Here is a 20,933-nt window from a genome sequence, read left to right on the forward strand (position 1 = left end):
TTGTTTGCGGCCAAAACACTTTTCACATTGTGGGCCGAGCCGAGTTCCAGCCGAAAAATCTGGGTGCCCTTACAAGACACTCGCAGAGGATGGATTGGCCATTTATATCAGCAGGCCTTTCCCGGCTGGTGGGGTGTGAGTGGGGTGGAGTCTGGGTCACTGTAGGCCAGTTTTTGGAGGCCGACGACCGGTGCCTCTGTCCACAGCTCCCCGGGGTATAGGGCAGCCGGCAAAAAAAGAAGGCGCAGTAAAGAAACAGGAAGAGAGAAAAAGACAGGAACAGAGAGAGTAAAAGACAGGAACAGAGAGAGTAAAAGACAGGAACAGAGAGAGTAAAAGACGGTAACAGAGAGAAAAAGACGGTAACAGAGAAAGACGGTAACAGAGAAAGACGGTAACAGAGAGAGAAAAAGACGGTAACGGAGAGAGAAAAAGACGGGAACAGAGAGAGAAAGACGGTAACAGAGAGAGAAAAAGACGGTAACAGAGAGAAAAAGACGGTAACAGAGAGAAAAAGACGGTAACAGAGAGAAAAAGACGGTAACAGAGAGAAAAAGACGGGAATAGTGAGGGAGAAAGGCAGGAGCGGAGGGAGAAAGGCAGGAGCGGAGAGAGAGAGAAAGGCAGGAGCGGAGAGAGAGAGAAAGGCAGGAGCGGAGAGAGAGAGAAAGGCAGGAGCGGAGAGAGAGAGAAAGGCAGGAGCGGAGGGAGACAGAGAAAGGCAGGAGCGGCGAGAGAGAGAGAAAGGCAGGAGCGGAGAGAGAGAGAAAAAGGCAGGAGCGGAGAGAGAGAGAGAAAGGCAGGAGCGGAGAGAGAGAGAAAGGCAGGAGCGGAGGGAGAGAGAGAAAGGCAGGAGCGGAGAGAGGGAGAGAAAGGCAGGAGCGGAGAGAGAGAGAGAAAGGCAGGAACGGAGAGAGGGAGAGAAAGGCAGGAACGGAGAGAGAAATGCAGGGAAAGAGACAGGAAGGCAGCGTCGCAGAGCTGTAGTGCCAAGTGTTTGAAATTCGGAAGACACTGTTGGAAAACAGACTCTTATTGTGAGTGTCCACACACGAGCGTGGCACTACAGAGCTGTAACAGGAGCAGAGAGTGAGGGCCCACGGAAATGAATTCCCACATATTTAAAAGACATGCTTGTGATCACTGCAGGAGCGCGCACCACAGAAACAAAACATACCTGATTCTGAAAATGTCTAAGGAGGAAGAGCAACGCTCTGAAAAAACACATTCCCGCATTGGACCCCAAAACTCCTGAATGTTCTAACGGAGGAAATAACACTCAACAATAACTCACTGCCATGCAGGACACACTTGAAGGCAAGGCACTCATCTTAGGCAGATATTGCCAAGACAGGTGAATAAATATGACGAATACACGGTAACCCTTCTCCCCAATGCTGAGAATATCAGACACTAACCAAACAGTCACAGTGTAATGCACTGTGCTCGTTATTCCACCTTACCAGGCTGTAACCCGCCCGAAGCCCATGTGGTGCGGCCTGAGGAACAGCAATGCATTTAATATATGAATACATTTAAAAAAAAGATTGTGTGCGGGGACTCATCACAACTCAGATGGGCAAGCGTGGCATCATTATCGGCGCTCTCTTGGGAGGACCATCTGGGCTCGCTCGGTGCAACATGGGGAATAAAAATATATAAAGCTATAATCAAAGGTTCAGAAACTTTGCTGATTGTAAATGACTGCTAAATCATATACAATGCTACAGTGACACTCACTTGGTCTGACCTCCGCTGGGAAATCTCTTTTCTGGTTTTCATCCTTGTTTTTCAGTGTCGAATGTGCAAGTGGTTCGGAGATGAAGAGATATAGAACAGAGCAACAAAGCTCCTTAAAACTGCACAGAATGGAAAAAAGCCCCTCACCAAGACCTTGCATTTAACGATCCTTAGAGCGAATCATTTTTTGGTATCGGACTCTAATCTTTGTAGAAAATCAGATTTAGCTGAACAGGAATCGCTCATGCTCGGCGGAAAGACGTTAGTGTTAAGAGCGAACTCGCAACTCTCCTTCTTAGACTCCGAGGCGAGACACTGGTCTTTGTGGCATGCTTGCACTTCCAATCTTCTGCGCAGGAGCTAGCTCAGAGACTCCTTTTACTGCAGTATCTTTCTAAGAAGAGTTTCTTCGTCTTCTCTGCTTTATCGTACACATTCAATCTGTATTGAAATCAGTGTTGTGATCAAAGCAAGGTCGAAGCAAAAAAAAGATAAACAAGTTCCCGCTGGGCCGCCGCGCTGCCTGCGACGACCCGGAAGCGGTTGGGCAGCCGGCCAATCGCAGCGCGGCCCCAACCGGAAGTCCCGCCCCCATCGCGGCGCAAAGAGAAGAGACTGTTCGAGGAGCCCCGAGGGCTCCTGATCGAGTCCCGGTCCCGAGATGGGGGACCGGGTGAAGAGCGGCCGGGCGCATGAAGAAGGCGGGTCTCTCATGTGGTGAGAGTGCCCCGCAAAGCGCAACCGCCGCCCGAGAGGCACGCCGAGCACCGCCAGAACAGGTGAGTGTGTTGCGGAGGAGGAGAGGTGAGTGGGGGTGGGGTGTGCGCGTGTGTCTGTTGTAGTGTGTCTGTGCGTGCGTGTGTCTGTTAAAGGGGGGTGCGTGTGTGTGTATGCAGTGTGTGTATGTGCGCATGCGTGCGGGAGCCTTTGTGTGAATGCGAATAGCAGGCAGGGCGACGCGACGTGCGCGCTCACGAGCTGCAATCTCCAGGAGGACAGGCTCGTCACAGTCTGGGGGGTGCGTGTGTGTGTATGCAGTGTGTGTATGTGCGCATGCGTGCGGGAGCCTTTGTGTGAATGCGAATAGCAGGCAGGGCGACGCGACGTGCGCGCTCACGAGCTGCAATCTCCAGGAGGACAGGCTCGTCACAGTCTGATGTCCACAATATTCCCAGAAAAGCGGCAACATAAGTTGTCTCGCATAGACAGCAAAAGCTTCGCTTTTGCTTTCGTCTAGGCGAGACCTAAAAAACTGGACCAGTGAAAGAACACCGGAAAGCTACTCAGCCCACAGGAACGCCACCCGCCAACACCACCAGCTCATCAGATCCGCCAAAAGGACCGCCTTCAGAGACCGCATAGACAACAACGCACATAACAGCAAAGAGCTCTTCAGCAACATGAAGGAAATCTCCAACCCCAGCTCCTACAACGACCACTCACTGGCCACCTTATTGCTCCCACGACCACCACCCGCACCAACCGCCTGCTCGCCTGGACCAACATAGATGACGACACCATCAAAATCATGAACACAGTCCACTCCGGATACCCGGAAGACCCCTGCCAACACCACATCTTCAACAAAGCCAGCAGCATCATCGCACCCCACCTCCGGAAAACCATCAACACATCCTTCGAGACAGCGACCTTCCCGGAGAGCTGGAAGCACGCAGAGATCAAAGTCTTACTAAAGAAACGCAAGGCAGACCCCAAGGACCTCAAGAACTGCCGGACCATCCCGCCTGCTCCTGTTCCCGGCGAAGGTCATCGAAAAGGCCGTATACAAACAACTGACCAACTTCCTCGAAGAGAACAACATCCTGGCTCCGTCCCAGTCCGGATTCCGCAGCAACCACAGCACCAAAACTGCTCTAATCGCCACCACTGACTACATCAGGATCCTACTCGCCAACAGAGAAACCACAGCTCTCATCCTCCTGGACCCGTCAGCCGCGTTCGACACAGTTGCCACCGTACACTAAGAGCACGCCTCCACGATGCCGGAATCCAAGAGAAGGCCCTGGACTGGACCACCTCCTTCCTCTCCGGAAGAACCCAGAGCGTCCGCCTCCTACCCCTCTTCCGCTCCGAAGCCACCAAGATTAATTTGCACATATGTAACTTTATGCATTTCATTTGCTTTTTCAAATTTTCATTTTACTGGTGCAGGTCTGTATGTTTATTCTAACTAGAATCTCAATATCTTCCCCCTTGCATCATGATCTATTTTTTCTCTTCTCTGGCCTCGAAGGACGCATCTTAATTTTGGGTGGTCTAAGCAATACGACCACCTTCTTTTGGCATGGCCCCTTGGATCATTTGATCCTTCTTGTTGTTTGAGAGACCATTCTTTCCAGCCCCTGCCACAGAACTTCACACCCTTCCTCCTGGAGATTTTGCACTCCAGGGCTCACATGAAACCCCATATTTGTGGTAGGCGTACACTCATGGTCGCAAGCCTCTCATTTAGACAGGGACTGTCCATTGAGACCACAGTTATTCTTCGCTCGATTGTGGAGTTTTTCAGATTTCTTAACGATGCCTGTTTGCAATTAATTAGCCTCATAGATTTGACCTCTTGCAGCATCACCAATGGTCCGGGAAATTTGGGGTGCATCTGTACTTGTTGTGGAATCAGCTCTTTGATCAAACAATGGGAGCAAGATCAATTAGTCGAATCAGTCTTCAACGTCTTATGCTTCTTCTTAGACTTTAACCACAAAGACAACATGTTGCAGGAATGGCCTTGAGAGTTGAAAAGTATCTGCACCCACAAATTGTCTTGGTAGTTTGGTCTGCCCTGTTCCCATGATGCACTGGGCCAGGGTCAGACTAATTTGCATATAGCCAGGTTCTGAGCTGGGATGGTGCAGTGAGCTAAAAAAACGGTGATGGATCAAGCCCTGATCTTTGGACTGGGTAAGAGTGGTCTGCTTAATTCAGACACTCTGTTCATCACCACCCCCTTTTCTGAATCGTTTTTGTCCACCATAAGCGTGGAAGGGTATACTCAGATGTGAGTCCCTTGCTCATTGCACCATCAGGATTCAAGCAAGCCGGGCCGAAGACGGCTGAAATGCCAGAAACCGGTCCCCGGGAGCTTGTTTCCTTCCCAGTATAAGAATTGGCTTGGTAGTTTGGTCTGCCCTGTTCCCATGATGCACTGGGCCAGGGTCAGACTAATTTGCATATAGCCAGGTTCTGAGCTGGGATGGTGCAGTGAGCTAAAAACCGGTGATGGATCAAGCCCTGATCTTTGGACTGGGTAAGAGTGGTCTGCTTAATCCAGACACTCTGTTCATCACCACCCCCTTTTCTGAATCGTTTTTGTCCACCATAAGCGTGGAAGGGTATATTCAGATGTGAGTCCCTTGCTCATTGCACCATCAGGATTCAAGCAAGCCGGGCCGAAGACGGCTGAAATGCCAGAAACCGGTCCCCGGGAGCTTGTTTCCTTCCCAGTATAAGAATTGGCTTGGTAGTTTGGTCTGCCCTGTTCCCATGATGCACTGGGCCAGGGTCAGACTAATTTGCATATAGCCAGGTTCTGAGCTGGGATGGTGCAGTGAGCTAAAAAACTGTGATGGATCAAGCCCTGATCTTTGGACTGGGTAAGAGTGGTCTGCTTAATTCAGACACTCTGTTCATCACCACCCCCTTTTCTGAATCGTTTTTGTCCACCATAAGCGTGGAAGGGTATACTCAGATGTGAGTCCCTTGCTCATTGCACCATCAGGATTCAAGCAAGCCGGGCCGAAGACGGCTGAAATGCCAGAAACCAGTCCCCGGGAGCTTGTTTCCTTCCCAGTATAAGAATTGGCTTGGTAGTTTGGTCTGCCCTGTTCCCATGATGCACTGGGCCAGGGTCAGACTAATTTGCATATAGCCAGGTTCTGAGCTGGGATAGTGCAGTGAGCTAAAAAACGGTGATGGATCAAGCCCTGATCTTTGGACTGGGTAAGAGTGGTCTGCTTAATTCAGACACTCTGTTCATCACCACCCCCTTTTCTGAATCGTTTTTGTCCACCATAAACGTGGAAGAGTATACTCAGATGTGAGTCCCTTGCTCATTGCACCATCAGGATTCAAGCAAGCCGGGCCGAAGACGGCTGAAATACCAGAAATCAGTCCCCGGGAGCTTGTTTCCTTCCCAGTATAAGAATTGGCTTGGTAGTTTGGTCTGCCCTGTTCCCATAATGCACTGGGCCAGGGTCAGACTAATTTGCATATAGCCAAGTTCTGAGCTGGGATGGTGCAGTGAGCTAAAAAACTGTGATGGATCAAGCCCTGATCTTTGGACTGGGTAAGAGTGGTCTGCTTAATTCAGACACTCTGTTAATCACCACCCCCTTTTCTGAATCGTTTTTGTCCACCATAAGCGTGGAAGGGTATACTCAGATGTGAGTCCCTTGCTCATTGCACCATCAGGATTCAAGCAAGCCGGGCCGAAGACGGCTGAAATGCCAGAAACCGGTCCCCGGGAGCTTGTTTCCTTCCCAGTATAAGAATTGGCTTGGTAGTTTGGTCTGCCCTGTTCCCATGATGCACTGGGCCAGGGTCAGACTAATTTGCATATAGCCAGGTTCTGAGCTGGGATGGTCCAGTGAGCTAAAAAACGGTGATGGATCAAGCCCTGATCTTTGGACTGGGTAAGAGTGGTCTGCTTACTTCAGACACTCTGTTCATCACCACCCCCTTTTCTGAATCGTCTAGGTTTCAAGCTTTTTTTCAAAGCTTGGCTCTCAATACAAGAAAGTTTGAATAAATTCCTCATTCTGGTTTGTTCACTTGAGGCGTTCGTATGTCAATATATAATTGACATTCTTCTTACAACTGAAGATAATCTTCATTCATCAGGATCTCAGTCTCCAGCACCAGTGTACTCCCTGTGTTAAAGTTGCACGATTCCCATTACATCACTATATGAAAAAACCTATACCTTTGTGCATTGCCTTTGCTTACTAAGTTTACTCCATTGAAGGTCACTGGGGGAAAGATTCTAGAAATTCACAGCTGATCGATTTCTTTTTTAAAGAATCCTCTCAGAGTTCGACTGTTGTGTGCCTTAACTCTGACAGCCTCCACGTCCACAGTTCATTTAACATTTAGACAAGTACAATCCAGGGCTCTGAGATTCTGGGAACTCTCACACTGCTTTGAAACTGGCAGAGTCAGTTTCTCACATATATACCACAGATAGTTTCAGACATCACACAAGAGAGTTATTTTGTAGTACATTACTGCAAAAGTACAATCTACGTAAATATATCACTGTGGAAGACCACAAACAAGAATAATTTCTAGAAGTGTTTATTGTATATCATGATACGATCAAAATTTAAGTTACACCCCCCCGCCCTTGGATCCCAGGAGAGCCCTCATGTAGAGGAAATCAAAAATTCAATGTATGCATCCAGCACACCTTGAGAAAAAAACAGCTATGGAAGTTTGAGCTTTCTAAAATGATGAAATTGACAGTCCTGGGCACTCAAGCCTTGTTCTAAAACAAAGCACATCTCAATCTCTGGCACGGGATCAATGGCTACTTCAATCCGTACATAACTCTTCAATTTTTTTAACACAAAATACTCCCATTCAAAAGGGAGAATAAATAAGACATTACTCCATATTGTGCGCTGCTCCTGCAATGCCCCACCTTTATACGAAACAGACAAAAATCTAAACATGAGATGTTGTCCTGAGCCGTCTCACAAAGACAGTCTGCAGTCATGTGCAAAGTTCTTCACTTCAGAAATCAGCTCCCATAAGAGAAGATGGATGCAAGAGTTCCAACTTTAGCCAATCACCTTCCTCCACCGCCGCCACCACCTCCTTGATTTCCTGCATCTGGCGCTCCTGACAACATCAAGTAGAGAACCACGGGAATAATGTACATCCACTAAAAGAAAAGAGGGGAGGAGAGAAAAGGGCACAATGACTATCTTCCCGAATCTGGAATGAAAGTACCACCTCAGTGTTGGATGTACAACAGGAGCCATGCACAAAGCAGACACCCACCAGGTTATGGACACCCCACAATATCTATAACGGGTGCAAAGATATAAATATTAAACAAGACTTTTCCAGAGCGGACATTCAGCTTATAATCACACTTAAGCTGACAAATCACACCACAGACAAAATATCACCAATCTTCATATTACATGCACCTTGGCACATAGTAAAAGTCACTTACTTTAGATACACGTGTATACTTAGTTCTACTATCACCCATTCTTCCATAGTCCCCAAGATAGGAAAACTCTTGTTGTCACTCCCAATGTGTTTAACTGAGATCATTCAAAATGATATTAAGGTGATGGCAATCTTGCTCCCTGCTAACTGTGAAGGTATAACAAATCTAGAAGTGTTAGAGCTATAGCCAATTTTTCTTAATATACCAGAGGGTCAGACGGTGATCATGGAGCGTGGAGGCTAAAAGTTGGGTCACCAAAGTGAAGTCCAAACTAGCCCACAGAAGTGTGGCTCACTGGTTAGAGCGGCAGACCCCGATGCAGAGGTCTAGCCCGGGATCAGGGTTCAATTCCCTGCCTCGGCAGGTCTTGGGCTCAAAATTCCACAGACCTGATAATTCTCGCCTCGGTGCCTATTCTAATCATAGAGTCCCACTCTGCAACTCTGGGCAATAGCTTGCTTAATCTCCACAACGGCCCCCACAATGGCCCCCACAACGCTAAGGATGCCTGGCCTTCACCCTGGGGGTGCCCAGGAGTGGACGCCTCACAGGGAAAGCCAGGATGGGTTCCACAGCGGTATTCGTACAAGCGCCTTGAGACCCTTGCGGGTGAGTAGTGCGCTATAAAAGTATCAATTTACAATCCAAACATCAAGCCTCCTAAGAAGTTCTCATCCACTGGTCAACTTAGAAGCAAAAGAGGCAAAACCAGTCTTGCTGGCTCTCTGGCAGCTGACTATACGGAGACCGAACTGCTCTGCTTGTGTCCAGTTTCAAATTCAGAAGTGCACATCATCTTATTAACAGTAGGCACCATTAGCAGTTAAAGCTGTGCACGTATCAAGCATTGATTCCTTTTAATCCATATAGTCACAAATGCATTTTGGGACCGGTGGATTAAGTTTTTCCAAGGCATTCAATCTTGAAGAAAAGTAAGGTCATCTCCCTGTATAGGTTTGATGGGAACTTCTGAATACCATCTATTGAGGCCTTTCAAACCTCTCAGACAAATTCCTTTTAGGGTAGATGTCCGTCTCCGGGCAAGACCCAGGCATTATTCATTTATTCACCATCAAGGTATCTGGACATTGGAACCTACAGCCTAACACTATGAAAAGCTGAGTAAACGTGTGTAATTAATTACCTTCTTAAGGGCAACAGTAAAACACAAAGCTAAGTCTTCAGGGTCTTCCTAAACTGCAAAAGTGAAGGTTGTGAACATAAGGTAACTCAGTGAATGCTGGTGTCATACAGAATAAGTATCCTGGGAGAAGACAGCAGCGGAAGATGGAAGGAAAGGTTACTTGTAAATTTAGTTCTTCTCCAGGAATATTTTCTCCAAATTCATCAAAGGTAGGATATTGGAGCAAATATCACCAAAATATGTTTTTTCGACAAATATGGCAAATTAGGCTGCATTTACCTTTTTTTTTTTAAAACCAATACACAATAGCGACATTGAAACATACAAGCACATTTGGCTAAAAACACCATTGCATAATACTGTATAATAAACAAAAAGCAGCAAATGATGTCCTAATAAAGAACCATAGCTGTTTTTATGTGCCCGAGAGACTTTCAAGAATTCCAGACAGCTGCACGACCCAACGATGTCCTTGCAGGAGGATAGGGAGTTTGTTTTTGAAGCATAAAGAACATTGTAATAAGATGCCCAAGTTAAAAATTGTAGCCCAGGGGTGCAGGAGCTGTTTAAATATACCAAGATAATACCCATGATGGAAAACTATGATAACAAGAAACGTCTGTTTCCTCATCTTGGGAATGTCTCAGATATTCATAAAAGGTAGAACAGAGTAGACTAAACAGTGTTCAGCACCTAAGCAAACATGCTATGAAAAGAAGCCTGATTCTATGGCAGGACCGGAGGCTCAGATTATGCTTTTCTTTCTCCGCCATTTATTAAAACACAAAACGCACAGCAGCCCAGAAAAGCTCTTATTGGAACATCATCATCGGTTTCAATAAAAGGAAGAAAACAGCAAATAAAAGCAACATAGTGCAAATGTCTCAGACTTTGACTTCAAGTCCCAGCACTCCACCTTGTAAGGATCCGAGGGTAGTCCTTTCACAGTGTCCATTATCCTTATATAAGCAGACCCCTCTCTCCGTTCTTCCTCTTTCTTCACTGCTCCCGCAGCCAGTTAAGTGTTTTCTCTTTGCTCTTGGATTATTGTGGTTACCTCACTTTTGGGGTTTTATTGATTGTGTTTTCGGGATCTGTGTAAGCGTTGTGGCTGTTTTTCTCCACAGAGTCCCGATAGCGTCGCGGGGGCGGGTTTTCCGCACCTTACGCGACCTTGTTCCCATTAAGGTTCCGCAGAGTGTATCAGCCGCTAGAGGGCACTGCAGCGTCTCGTTGGTCTTCGCGCGTTTTTTCTCTTCAGAGGAGCCGCGCTGAGGAATCCAACGGACGCGGAGCCTTGCCCTCGTGCCCCCTCAGTGACGCTCGGTGTAGCCGGGTCTGTAGCCCCATTTCAGTGACTCTGTCACTCTTACGCCCTGTTGAGGGTCTGTATTGCGGTTTTACCGCGTTGCTGCCGGTGGTGCCGGTTTGAGCACTCCTTAGCCCCTGGTGTGGTAGCGCGCTGTGGGGGGGCAGACCTGGTCCCTTGAGGTGGGTCGGCGCGCTGTGTTGGGTCCGAGTGTGCCCTGATTGCGGTCAGTTCCTGCCGCCCAATAGCTGTACGGTCCTCCGGGCTGTTAGAATTCCTTGTACCTCCTAGAGTCTGGGGCTGTATTGTGGTGACCGTTGGGAGTCTCCGAGTCTGGTGTGGTCGCCTGTCTGGGTAGCTCTCATTATGGAGGATGAATACTATGAGGAGCCCCATTCCTACCTGAATGATGAGGAGTTCTATCAGGCGGTTGATAGTTCTATCTATAGGTGTGTGACTGAGGTAGTCGGCCCTATGGAAGACCGCCTTTCGGCTCGTATTGTCGAGGAGTGCGCCAAGTTGGCGCGTGCTGATCTTCCAGGTCCTTCGGGGGAGGGTCCTCCAGCACCGAAGAAGCCTTGCAAGGAAGGGCCGTCGGAGCGTGCCCATGGGGTGGACAAGGGCGCCTTTGAGAGTCTTCGGGACGCTTTCTTGGCAAAGGCGACCGCGCCCCCCACGGAGCAGCCCGCCGCCCCGGTCCCGGTGGCGCCTTCGGAGGTTGCACCTTCTTCCCCGGATAGGGATTCCCCAGATACAGACGACGACGAGTCGGAGCGTTCCTGGCGTCCTTCGAGCTCGGCCGCGGAGTTGCCTCGGGACAGCTCTGGCATGCTGGACCCGGATTAAATTATTCATCCGCGGTCAGCGGCTTGGGCCCCGGGCGACAAAGTGGCCAAGTTTGTGGCGAGCAGGCTTCGCAAACCTCTGGAGAAGGAGGCCAGAGGGTGTCTGAGGGGGGAATGCCCTAGACCATCTTTGGAGGGCAAGGTAGCCATGACTCCGGACGCCAAGATGGCGACGTTTCTGGCCAAGTTCATGAAGGACCCACGCAAGGGCATCGACCGTTCTTGGCGGTCCTGCCAGGATAAGTTGTTAGACGCGGTGGGTCCGATCACGAAAATTTTAGATATGGCGGAGGAAGCAAAAGTCACGGGTGCGTCCATTGACCCTGAGGTGCTGTCTAATTGGGCACAGCGGGTGATCATTTTCCTGGGTAACGCCAACTGCGCCCTTTCCACAGAGCGCCGTCGGTCCTTTCTAATTAAGCTGGACCCGAAACTTGGAGATCTGGCCTCTTCGGAGGCAGGGGCTGTGGCCCAAGGGGGTCTCTTTGGCGAGCCTTTCATTAAGGAATTGGGAAAATTTGTGTCTATCTTTACCTCGCTGGACAAAGCCCAATCCAGCATCAAGCGTGTTTTCCATCAACGTTTTTCCTCCGGGGCTGGTCGCAGCAGGGGCCGTGCGACCGGCCGTGCAGGGCAAAATGCCAGCAACAGAGGGCAAGGATCCGGACGAGGGCAGTATAACACCTCTGCCAACTATACTAACTTCTATCCCACCAGAGGACAGCGTTTTGGAGGTCGCGGATTCAAGAAAGGAGCAGGAAACAACTCCAATTCCGGTGAGTGTACTTCCTGCAGACCAAGTTTGTGTTGGCGGCCGTTTAGCGGCCTTCTGGGGGGAGTGGGCCTGTCTCACCGCGGACGCGTGGGTTTTACAAACTGTCAGCGGTTTCCATATAGAATTCTACGACCAACCCTTTCAGGTGAGTGCCCCTTCTCCGATGGTGTTCTCGGAGGCCGATGCGTTGTTGATAGACGAGGAGGTCGCGGACTTGCTCCGCAAGGGGGCCGTTCGTCGTTCAACTCAGCATCCCTCAGGGTTCATCAGCAACCTATTTCTTGTGGACAAGCCAGGCGGCGGGTGTCGCCCAGTCATCAACCTCAAGGAGTTCAATGGGTGGCTGGTGTATCGCCACTTCAAGATGGAGGGCATCCATCTGTTGCGCGACATTCTCCTGTCGCAGGACTGGTTGGTGCGGTTGGATTTGAAGGACGCCTATCTGGTGGTTCCCATTCATCCCCTGCACCGTCGTTTCCTGCAGTTCCTCTGGAAAGGTCAGGTGTTCGAGTTCGTGGCCCTTCCTTTCGGTCTGTCTTCCGCTCCGTGGTGCTTCACGAAAGTCCTGCACCCGGTGATAGAATTCTTGCGCGGTCAGGGCGTCAGGCTTATCGTCTACTTGGACGGCATTTTACTGCTGGACCAATGTCCTCGGAAGCTGCGCGAACACCTGCAGATGGCGGTGTCGCTTCTGCAAAGCTTGGGGTTTGTCATAAACGAGTCCAAGTCGGTTCTGGTTCCCTCTCAACGGATAGAGTTCCTGGGTTTCATCATAGACTCTGTAGAGTCCGTCCTCAGTCTTCCGACCCGCAAGTTGTCAAAGATCCGTCATGTGTTGCGGCAGACGGTGGGGAGGTCCCACACCTCGCTGAGGCAGATTGCCAGAGTAGTGGGCCTCTTGTCCTCTTCCATCCAGGCAATTTTCCCAGGGCCGCTGCATTACAGGGCCCTTCAGCGCCTCAAAGCCTTTCATTTGCGCAGAGGTTTGTCGTACGATCAGTTGGTTCCTCTCTCGGAGGAGGTGCAGGAGGAGATGACGTGGTGGCTTTCTCACATGGAAGCCTGGAATGGTCGGGCGATTTTTGGGTCGGTCCCGGATTTAGTGATCGAGTCCGATGCCAGCAGGGCAGGTTGGGGCGCTCGCTGCGGATAATTTTCCACAGGCGGCGCCTGGTCGCCGGAGGAGCAGAAGTTGCATATCAACTGTCTGGAGCTCTTGGCGGGGTCCTTTGCGGTTCGGTGCTGGACCAAGGACACGGTGCAGTCGTGTGTCCTTTTGAAGATGGACAACGTCTCAGCCGTTCGGTATGTGAACCATCTGGGAGGTTTGCGGTCCCGTGCGCTAGCGAATCTAGCGAAGGAGTTTTGGGCCTATTGTCTGGACAATCATGTGTCGGTGCAGGCAGAGTATCTGCCGGGCCAGTCCAATCAGGTAGCGGACTGGCATTCCAGGTATCTACGGGATTTCAGTCAATGGAAACTGGATGTGTCGGTTTTTCGATGGCTGAACGGCCTCTGGGGTTCTTTTTCGATCGACCTCTTTGCCTCACGGTTGGATCATCAACTTCCGAGGTTCTTCAGCTGGAGGCCGGATCCGGTGGCGGAAGCCACGGACGCGTTTCTTCAGGACTGGAGTCGGGAGTCACCTTATGCGTTCCCTCCCTTCTCCATGATAACGAGAACGGGAGCTCAGCTGCGCCGGCAGACAGGGGAGCTGGTCCTAGTGACTCCATTCTGGAGGTCGCAAGTGTGGTTTCCAGTTCTACTGGAACTTTCCTGGGATTTTCCAATCCTACTCCCCCAGTTCTCACCTGCTTCTCAACCCGGATCAGGAGCCTCATCACCTCCTCGTGCAGGGTTCTCTCCGCCTCATGGTATGGAGGCTTTCAGGGGATGCTGGTCGCTCCCAGGCCTTTCGCGACCGGCTGAAGGACTCTTGTCCAAGGCCTGGGCTCCCAGTACGCCGAGACGCTACAAGTCCGCTTGGGCTCAGTGGGTACGTTGGTGTCTTCGACATGACCTGGATCCCTTGGTCGCAGGAGTGGTTCCCATCTTGAACTTCCTAACGGAATTGGCTACGGCGGGTTTGGCGTATCGCACTATCAATGCCATGCGGTCAGCGATTTCTGCTGCGCACCTGCCGGTGAATGGTTCCCCAGTGGGAGAACATCCTTTTGTGTGCAGGTTCTTGCGGGGTGTCCGGTTGGCTTTGCCGCCGGAACCGCGTTACTCCGTCCTCTGGGACGTGAATGTGGTTTTGAATTTGTTTCTCTCCTGGCAGGCCAATAGATATTTGTCTTTGAAGGAGCTTTCGGCCAAATTGGCCATGCTGTTATGCTTGGTGTTGTGTCGCAGAGTGTCTGATGTTCGAGCTCTGGATGTGTCCGCACGGGTGTTTTCGCCTGAGGGCGTCACCTTTACGGTTGGCCAACGTACCAAGTCTGGCTCCAGAACCATTACATATCCTGAGTTTGTGGATGTCCTAAAATTATGTGTTGTGAACTGTTTGAAAGCGTATGAAGACATGACTTGGGATCTTCGCCCTCCGGGTGAACGTCAGTTGTTGATTGCCTTGCGAAAACCACACCATGCAGTCTCTTCCCCCACAATTGCCAGGTGGGTGCGCTGGGTCATGCAGGAGGCAGGTATCAATACTAAACGTTTTGGGGCACATTCTGCCAGAGGGGCCATGGCCTCCAAGGCGTTTGCAGTAGGTGCACGCTTGGAAGACTTGACGCGTGCAGCGGATTGGTCTTCAGAGTCCACTTTCAAGAAGTTTTACTTCAAACCAGTGGTGGACATTGCCAGGTTGGTGGTGAGTAAGCTTTAAACTAGCATAATCTGAGCCTCCGGTCCTGCCATAGAATCGAAATTTGCCTAGCTAGTGTGACGGTAAGTTTCAATTCTATTAAGGACACGGAGGCGAGGATTATCCCACCCAGATCGTCCGCGTGTGACGTCCCACCCGTATGCCAGTAAGTACGTAGGTTTCCAGTTGATGCTGTTCATTTCATGCCTGTTGCTGTCCGTGCTGTATTGCTGACATGCATCTGGTTGTACAACTCACGCAGTTGTGTTTTGTCACTAGGTAATGATGGTGCCAAACAGGACCAGTAAAGATGTTGCGTAACTCGCGAAGAAGAGGAAGAACGGAGAGAGGGGTCTGCTTATATAAGGATAATGGACACTGTGAAAGGACTACCCTCGGATCCTTACAAGTTGGAGTGCTGGGACTTGAATTCAAAGTCTGAGACATTTGCACTATGTTGCTTTTATTTGCTGTTTTCTTCCTTTTATTGAAACCGATGATGATGTTCCAATAAGAACTTTTCTGGGCTGCTGTGCGTTTTGTGTTTTAATAAATGGCGGAGAAAAAAAAGCATAATCCTCGCCTCCGTGTCCTTAATAGAATTGAAACTTACCATCACACTAGCTAGGCAAATTTCGACTCACTAGCATGTCTATTTTGGAACCCAGACAATAATGCTTGGCAAAGGTTTGAACTGATATTGAAGTGACAGTACTACAACTTTCAGCAATGGGGACATTTTCACCAGTGCAGCAATGGTTGCTTTTCCCCTTGTAGAGCTGGAAGAATGGGCATGAGACTACCTAGGCAAAGATCTATTTGATTTCCCATAACAAGAAACTACACAGAAGACAATTGATCTAGGAAATGTCTGCTTTGAAGCCTGATTTGTCCCGACAGCCCAATGATTTACAAAAAGGGATTTAAAACTTTGAATATCTATGGTTCTGTCTGAAAAAAAGTTCTTTACATCAACACTGTATAAACACCACTCTGCCAAAGTTGTTGGATTTGAGAAGTCAGTAAACAAGTAGTTTTGCTAATATGAAAATCTGAAAACTATTATGAAACAAATGTGGGTGTGTGTACACAATGACATTTTATTTTGATGGAAACACGTATATAGTTCAATACAAAGAACTTGAATGAAACTAACCTTTTTGCCAAAATAATAGCCACTAAGAAAGCAATCTCTCAAAAAAATATTCTATAACTCAGCTTAGTGCATCTGTTCAAAGAGGGCTACATTAATTCTGAAAAAGCAATATTTAATTTCCAGTGAGGATATATTTTAAGACCTCAGGAGCCAAGCGGTCAAGTTCAGTTATTGAAGACTTGGATGGAGAATCCTTCCTGATATCCAAAAGTGTACATATGGTCTGATCAGAAGTTACTTGTTTGGAGGGAGAGACAACAGGAAAAGGTCCAGGTACCACCACTGACATGGCCAATCTGGAGCAATCAAAATCATCTTGGTTTTGCTGCGTATGAACTTTGCAATAACCTTGGTGAGGAAAATAAATGGTTGAAAAGCAGACAGATTTCTTTTTGACCAAGCAATTAAAAATGCCTTTTTAAGGCAGTGGTGGTTCAGAAAATCCTGAGGCTTACAAATGCCATTTTGCCTTTTCTGCTGTTACAAAAAAAAACGTTCTCCGGATAGCCTTAGTCTAATGTGATATCAGCTTAAAACATTATTGTTCAAGACCCATTTATGAAGTTTTAACAAATGGCAACTTAATTTGTCTGCTGTGGAAGATCAATTGCAGGAGTGTATTGCCATCTTCCAATGCCAAATGGTCTGAGCATTTGGAGAAAAAAAAAAACTTTGTTACCTCACCCTGCTTGTTTGGATACAAGTAGACTGTGGAATTGATGTCAATCTACAGTAGTAAGGGACCTGACTTGCTCACTAGCAAGAATGTCTTGAATGAAAAAAAGAGGAGGGGTGAAACAACTGCAAAGCTTAAAAGAAGAGCATTACCAATAATAATCAAATAGTTTACATGAGAAGAAAGGTCTTCAGTTTCTCCCAAAAATAAAGGTATTCCTTGATAAGCCTCAATGGTGCCAACTATTCCAGAGCCGAGAAGTCTGGCCAGAAAAGTCTTTGGCCCCATTTTAGGCATGGTTGTACAGAGGAACGGCTACCAGCACTAACTGGACTGAAATACAGCGTACGGTTAGGGATGTTATTGCTTTGGAATTTGATTACAAGATCTCTTGAGCCATAGAGGGCTGCCAAGATGGCATCTACAATGTGAGAGTCACATTGCAAACGAGAACAAACGTGAAGTAGAATGTGGTGGCCATCTCTGAACTGTAGTATAGCAAGGGGCTTACCCTGGAGAACATTGCTTCACCATGGCAATTTTTGGTCTGCTCGGACTTCACTCAGTTTGAAAACTGAATTGTGCTACAATTATCTCTTGAAAATCCTCTTCATAGTATCATCTGAATTTCTTCAGTGTAACTGATTGTTGTTGTAGTGCCACAATCAGTGTTGTATGAACTTTACAATTTCTTCAAAGGCGGTATTATTTCATGACTGATTCTACTAAACTAACATTACATTTTCACCCATTCTTTCCAAAGACAATAAACCACATAAGTAATTAGGTTTTCTGAACGTATTATAAACTGCATTCATCATTACTCAAGCTAGTGCAGGATTAGGCTGTGCATGCATATATCACTGCACCGCAGATGAGTTGACTTTTGACTAGCACTTAACATTATATGTTGCAGCAATCCATTTATATTCACAAACAAGTAGGTGCAGTGTGTTATCCAACTGTAAAACGCAAATCATAAATTACATGTTAGCTCTTTCAGTTCAGGGGAATGTTTACTCTTTAAAAACATGAGGCAAATCTGTACCAAGTCCAAGAGAAGATACCACGCAGTGGCCTATATATTTTCTAATTCCCACTTTGGTTTTCAGGAGTGGCTTCCTGGCCTCCTGAGAGTACAAGATGGGCATGAATGAACAGTATCGTAGTCCATATTTCCATGTAGTGGAACCATGAGTCCGACAAAGGCTTGATGGACTATGCATAATGCTTTAAAACAAATCCTTTGATGGACTGGGAGCCAGTTCAATTTTCTTCTAGCTTCAGACACCTGATCAAAATACATAGGTCTGAGATTAATGTCACTACCATTTTCTGAATTAACTGAAGTTTTGTCAGAAAACTTTTTAACATTTTTTTATTGGCATTTGTAAGACTTACAAAGTCAACAGTGAATAAAGAAACGGACCGTTGCACAATATCCATTATCCAGTTTTGATAACAGGACAGACTTCAAATATACATACTTGGTGACGTAGTTAGTACATACATTTAGTCAATCTGGTACAATTTTAAATAGTCAATTAAATATTTCCAATAATCCCTGGGTCTTGAGCCCGCAGGTAATTCCTCCTCATATGGTAATAGGGTGGCTTTACAATACATCAGGTCTATAATCCACTGTTTGATTTTCGGGGCCCTTTTTCCATTCCAACTAATTGAAATCCTGCGTTTAGCCAGAAGCAGTGCAACTTCGCAAAACTTACGCTTGGTAGCACGTATATCAGGCACCAGACCCAGTAAACAAGTGCGAGCAGTACATTCAATGGGAATACCCACCATGGCAGTCAACATTTTAATCACTTGTACCCAGTATTCTGCCACCTTCGGACAATACCACCAAGATGTATAAAATCTGCTGCATCTGAGTTACAGCGTTTGCATTTCGAGTCCATGCTTAGCCCGTATCTGTGGAGCCGTGTAGGTGTATAATAGGTCTGATGTAGATATTTATAGTGTAAGATACGTAGGTTACCATTGGGCGCTAATAGACCCGTAAGCGTGCAGGTTATGGTCCATTCTTCTGTTGTTAGTGGAGTGTCTAAGCTAGCATTCCATTTTTCTAGTGCTTTCAGTGGGTTTCCCGCTATGTCCTCTTGTAATTTAACATACAGTTTAGAAACTATGTGTTTCGTTGTGGGAGTTCTAAGCAATAGTTGCAGTGAGGACTGTTGTTGTGGTTCCGCAGGGTAAGATGAATACAATTTCCTTAACGCTCCTTGTAGCCTATAATTAAATGAATTTAAAAAGTAATGTTGGGTTACTTATGAAGGAGAGGTCGTCAAAGGTTCTAAACTGACCGTTTTGATACAGGTATCCCATGGTATCCATACCAACTTGTTTAAGTAAACCCATTCCCACCTTTTTCTGAGTGTGTATGGTAAGATACCAAAAACATGCGTACTGTGCTTGCGCACATAAATAATAGAGCAAAAAATGTGGTACTTTGAACCCCCCTTGCGAATATGGTAATGTTAGAGCACGCATTTCAATCCTGGCTTGCTTAACCGCCCATATCAGGTTTAGTACCATAGCAGTCTTCTCCAACGAAACACTGCCATCGGCGGTTTGATTGGAATGTTATTGAACAAATATAGAAATTTGGGTAGGATTACCATTTTTACTATGGCCATACGGTCAGCCAGCGATAGCAGCAGGTAGTTCCACCTCTTAATTTTGTCTTCTATAGCTCTACCATAATTTGTACGGATGAAGTTTGGTCAGAAAACTTTTCTGAAAGCTGCAGGTAAGCAGTCATCACCGTAGTCCTGCCTGGATGTCACACCAGCCCCTACCATTGTGGCCCAGTGTTCTTTAGATATGACCTTTAAACTTTCTCAGAAGTTTAAATTGCAGGACACATGTTAAGGTAACCCCACTAACTTGGGTTTCTAGAGAAATATTTTCCCCCATAGGAAAATCCAAATTCTTAACAATGGTAACAAGGGAAGTGCACACACAGAGCGGCCTGGTCATAGATTTTGAGTTCAGAGCATGTCGGGGCCAAACATTTTTCCACTGACAAGCAAGGCATGAGGGGCTCAGAGTACCATATGCAGAGGAATCTAGCGAGAAAAGGATCTGGGTATCATCAGCATAAGACATTTAATCAATCCCAAAAGAATAAATCAAACTTATCAAAGGGCAGATGTACATGTTCAATGAAACTGGTGAGAGTGAGGAGCCCCGAGGGGTTACGCACCTAAATGGTCTTTATTCTGATCTGCAAGATAAGAAGGCTAAAGATGGACTACATTCGGTCAGGAATGAGGCGAAACAGGCAAGCATCCTACCATCAATGCTGACCTCTAATAAAATGATAACAATAACACGGTCAACTGTGTAGAAGGTGGCTGATATTTCAAGCAAAAAAAGACCCACCAGTTTGCCTTGATTTAAGTTAAGTTTGAAATCATTGAAGATCGGGAAAAGAACTACCTTGGTACTCATTTCAGGTCTGAAAGTGACTTGCACCATATCCAGCAGGTTTGTCCTCCAAGAGGCTCCCAAGCCATCGTTCTAGGTATTTCTCCTATTTTAGTCATAAAAATAGGGGAGAAATTGGACCATAACTAGCTTCTGATGCCGGGTTTATCGGTAATTAATCTCAACAGCACCACTCTCAACTTCAACATGTTTATATGATACGACTTCTCCACCAGAGGTCACACACCTTGGGTTGTGAGAGTTCCCCACTGAGCATCTAAAGCCTCCAGAGACGCATCTGACACTACAGATAATAATGGAAATATTCAGCCCTGACAATACAAGGACATGCTTCACACACCTTCTCAATAAGAATCTAATTTTCAATCCTCTTCCTCTGGATGAACAGATGAAGTAGAGCCCAATGGATTACATTTTTGTCTTAGCAGAAAATCAAGGAGTCAACAGCAATTTCTTTAAACTTCAAATCAGAAGACGCAGGACACAGCTTTTTCTCCACTGGTCTTTTTACTGGATGAAATTAACAGTGGTTAACAAAAATCCCCATTGTTTGGTCCAAAGTTCCATGAATCAAGGAAGCTAGAGGAGGGTCTTGAGACTTTGTTTGAATTGTTTTGAATATGCCTGGTGTTTGCACCTCAGGTATTATATTTTCAATACTGAACTTCCCTGCAGCGCTATTAGCGCTATTAGCCAGTCTGTGACGCAAGATAACATTTTCTATGGGAAAAATTCGACCGAGCAGATTCCAATGACACTAGTGAAAGAGCGCACTAATCTAAAGATGAGAAGGAACCATAATCGGAGTCAAA

At 47.2% G+C, this 20,933-nt stretch overlaps 1 protein-coding gene across 4 annotated transcripts in view; it reads right to left on the reverse strand.

Moving 5' to 3' along the window:
• Positions 1-7,037: 7,037 nt before the first annotated feature.
• Positions 7,038-20,933, reverse strand: part of EMC10 (ER membrane protein complex subunit 10) — a 119,911-nt gene continuing 106,015 nt past the window's right edge. For all 4 annotated transcript variants that reach the window (XM_086930113.1, XM_086930114.1, XM_086930111.1 and 1 more), the window contains one exon: positions 7,038-7,642. In XM_086930113.1, the coding sequence (XP_086786239.1) occupies positions 7,547-7,642 (96 nt within the window). In that variant the 3' untranslated portion in view covers positions 7,038-7,546. The remainder of the gene's footprint in view (positions 7,643-20,933) is intronic.

The sequence above is a fragment of the Lissotriton vulgaris genome, chromosome 7 (assembly GCF_964263255.1).
Source record: "Lissotriton vulgaris chromosome 7, aLisVul1.2, whole genome shotgun sequence".
NCBI lineage: Eukaryota > Metazoa > Chordata > Amphibia > Caudata > Salamandridae > Lissotriton > Lissotriton vulgaris.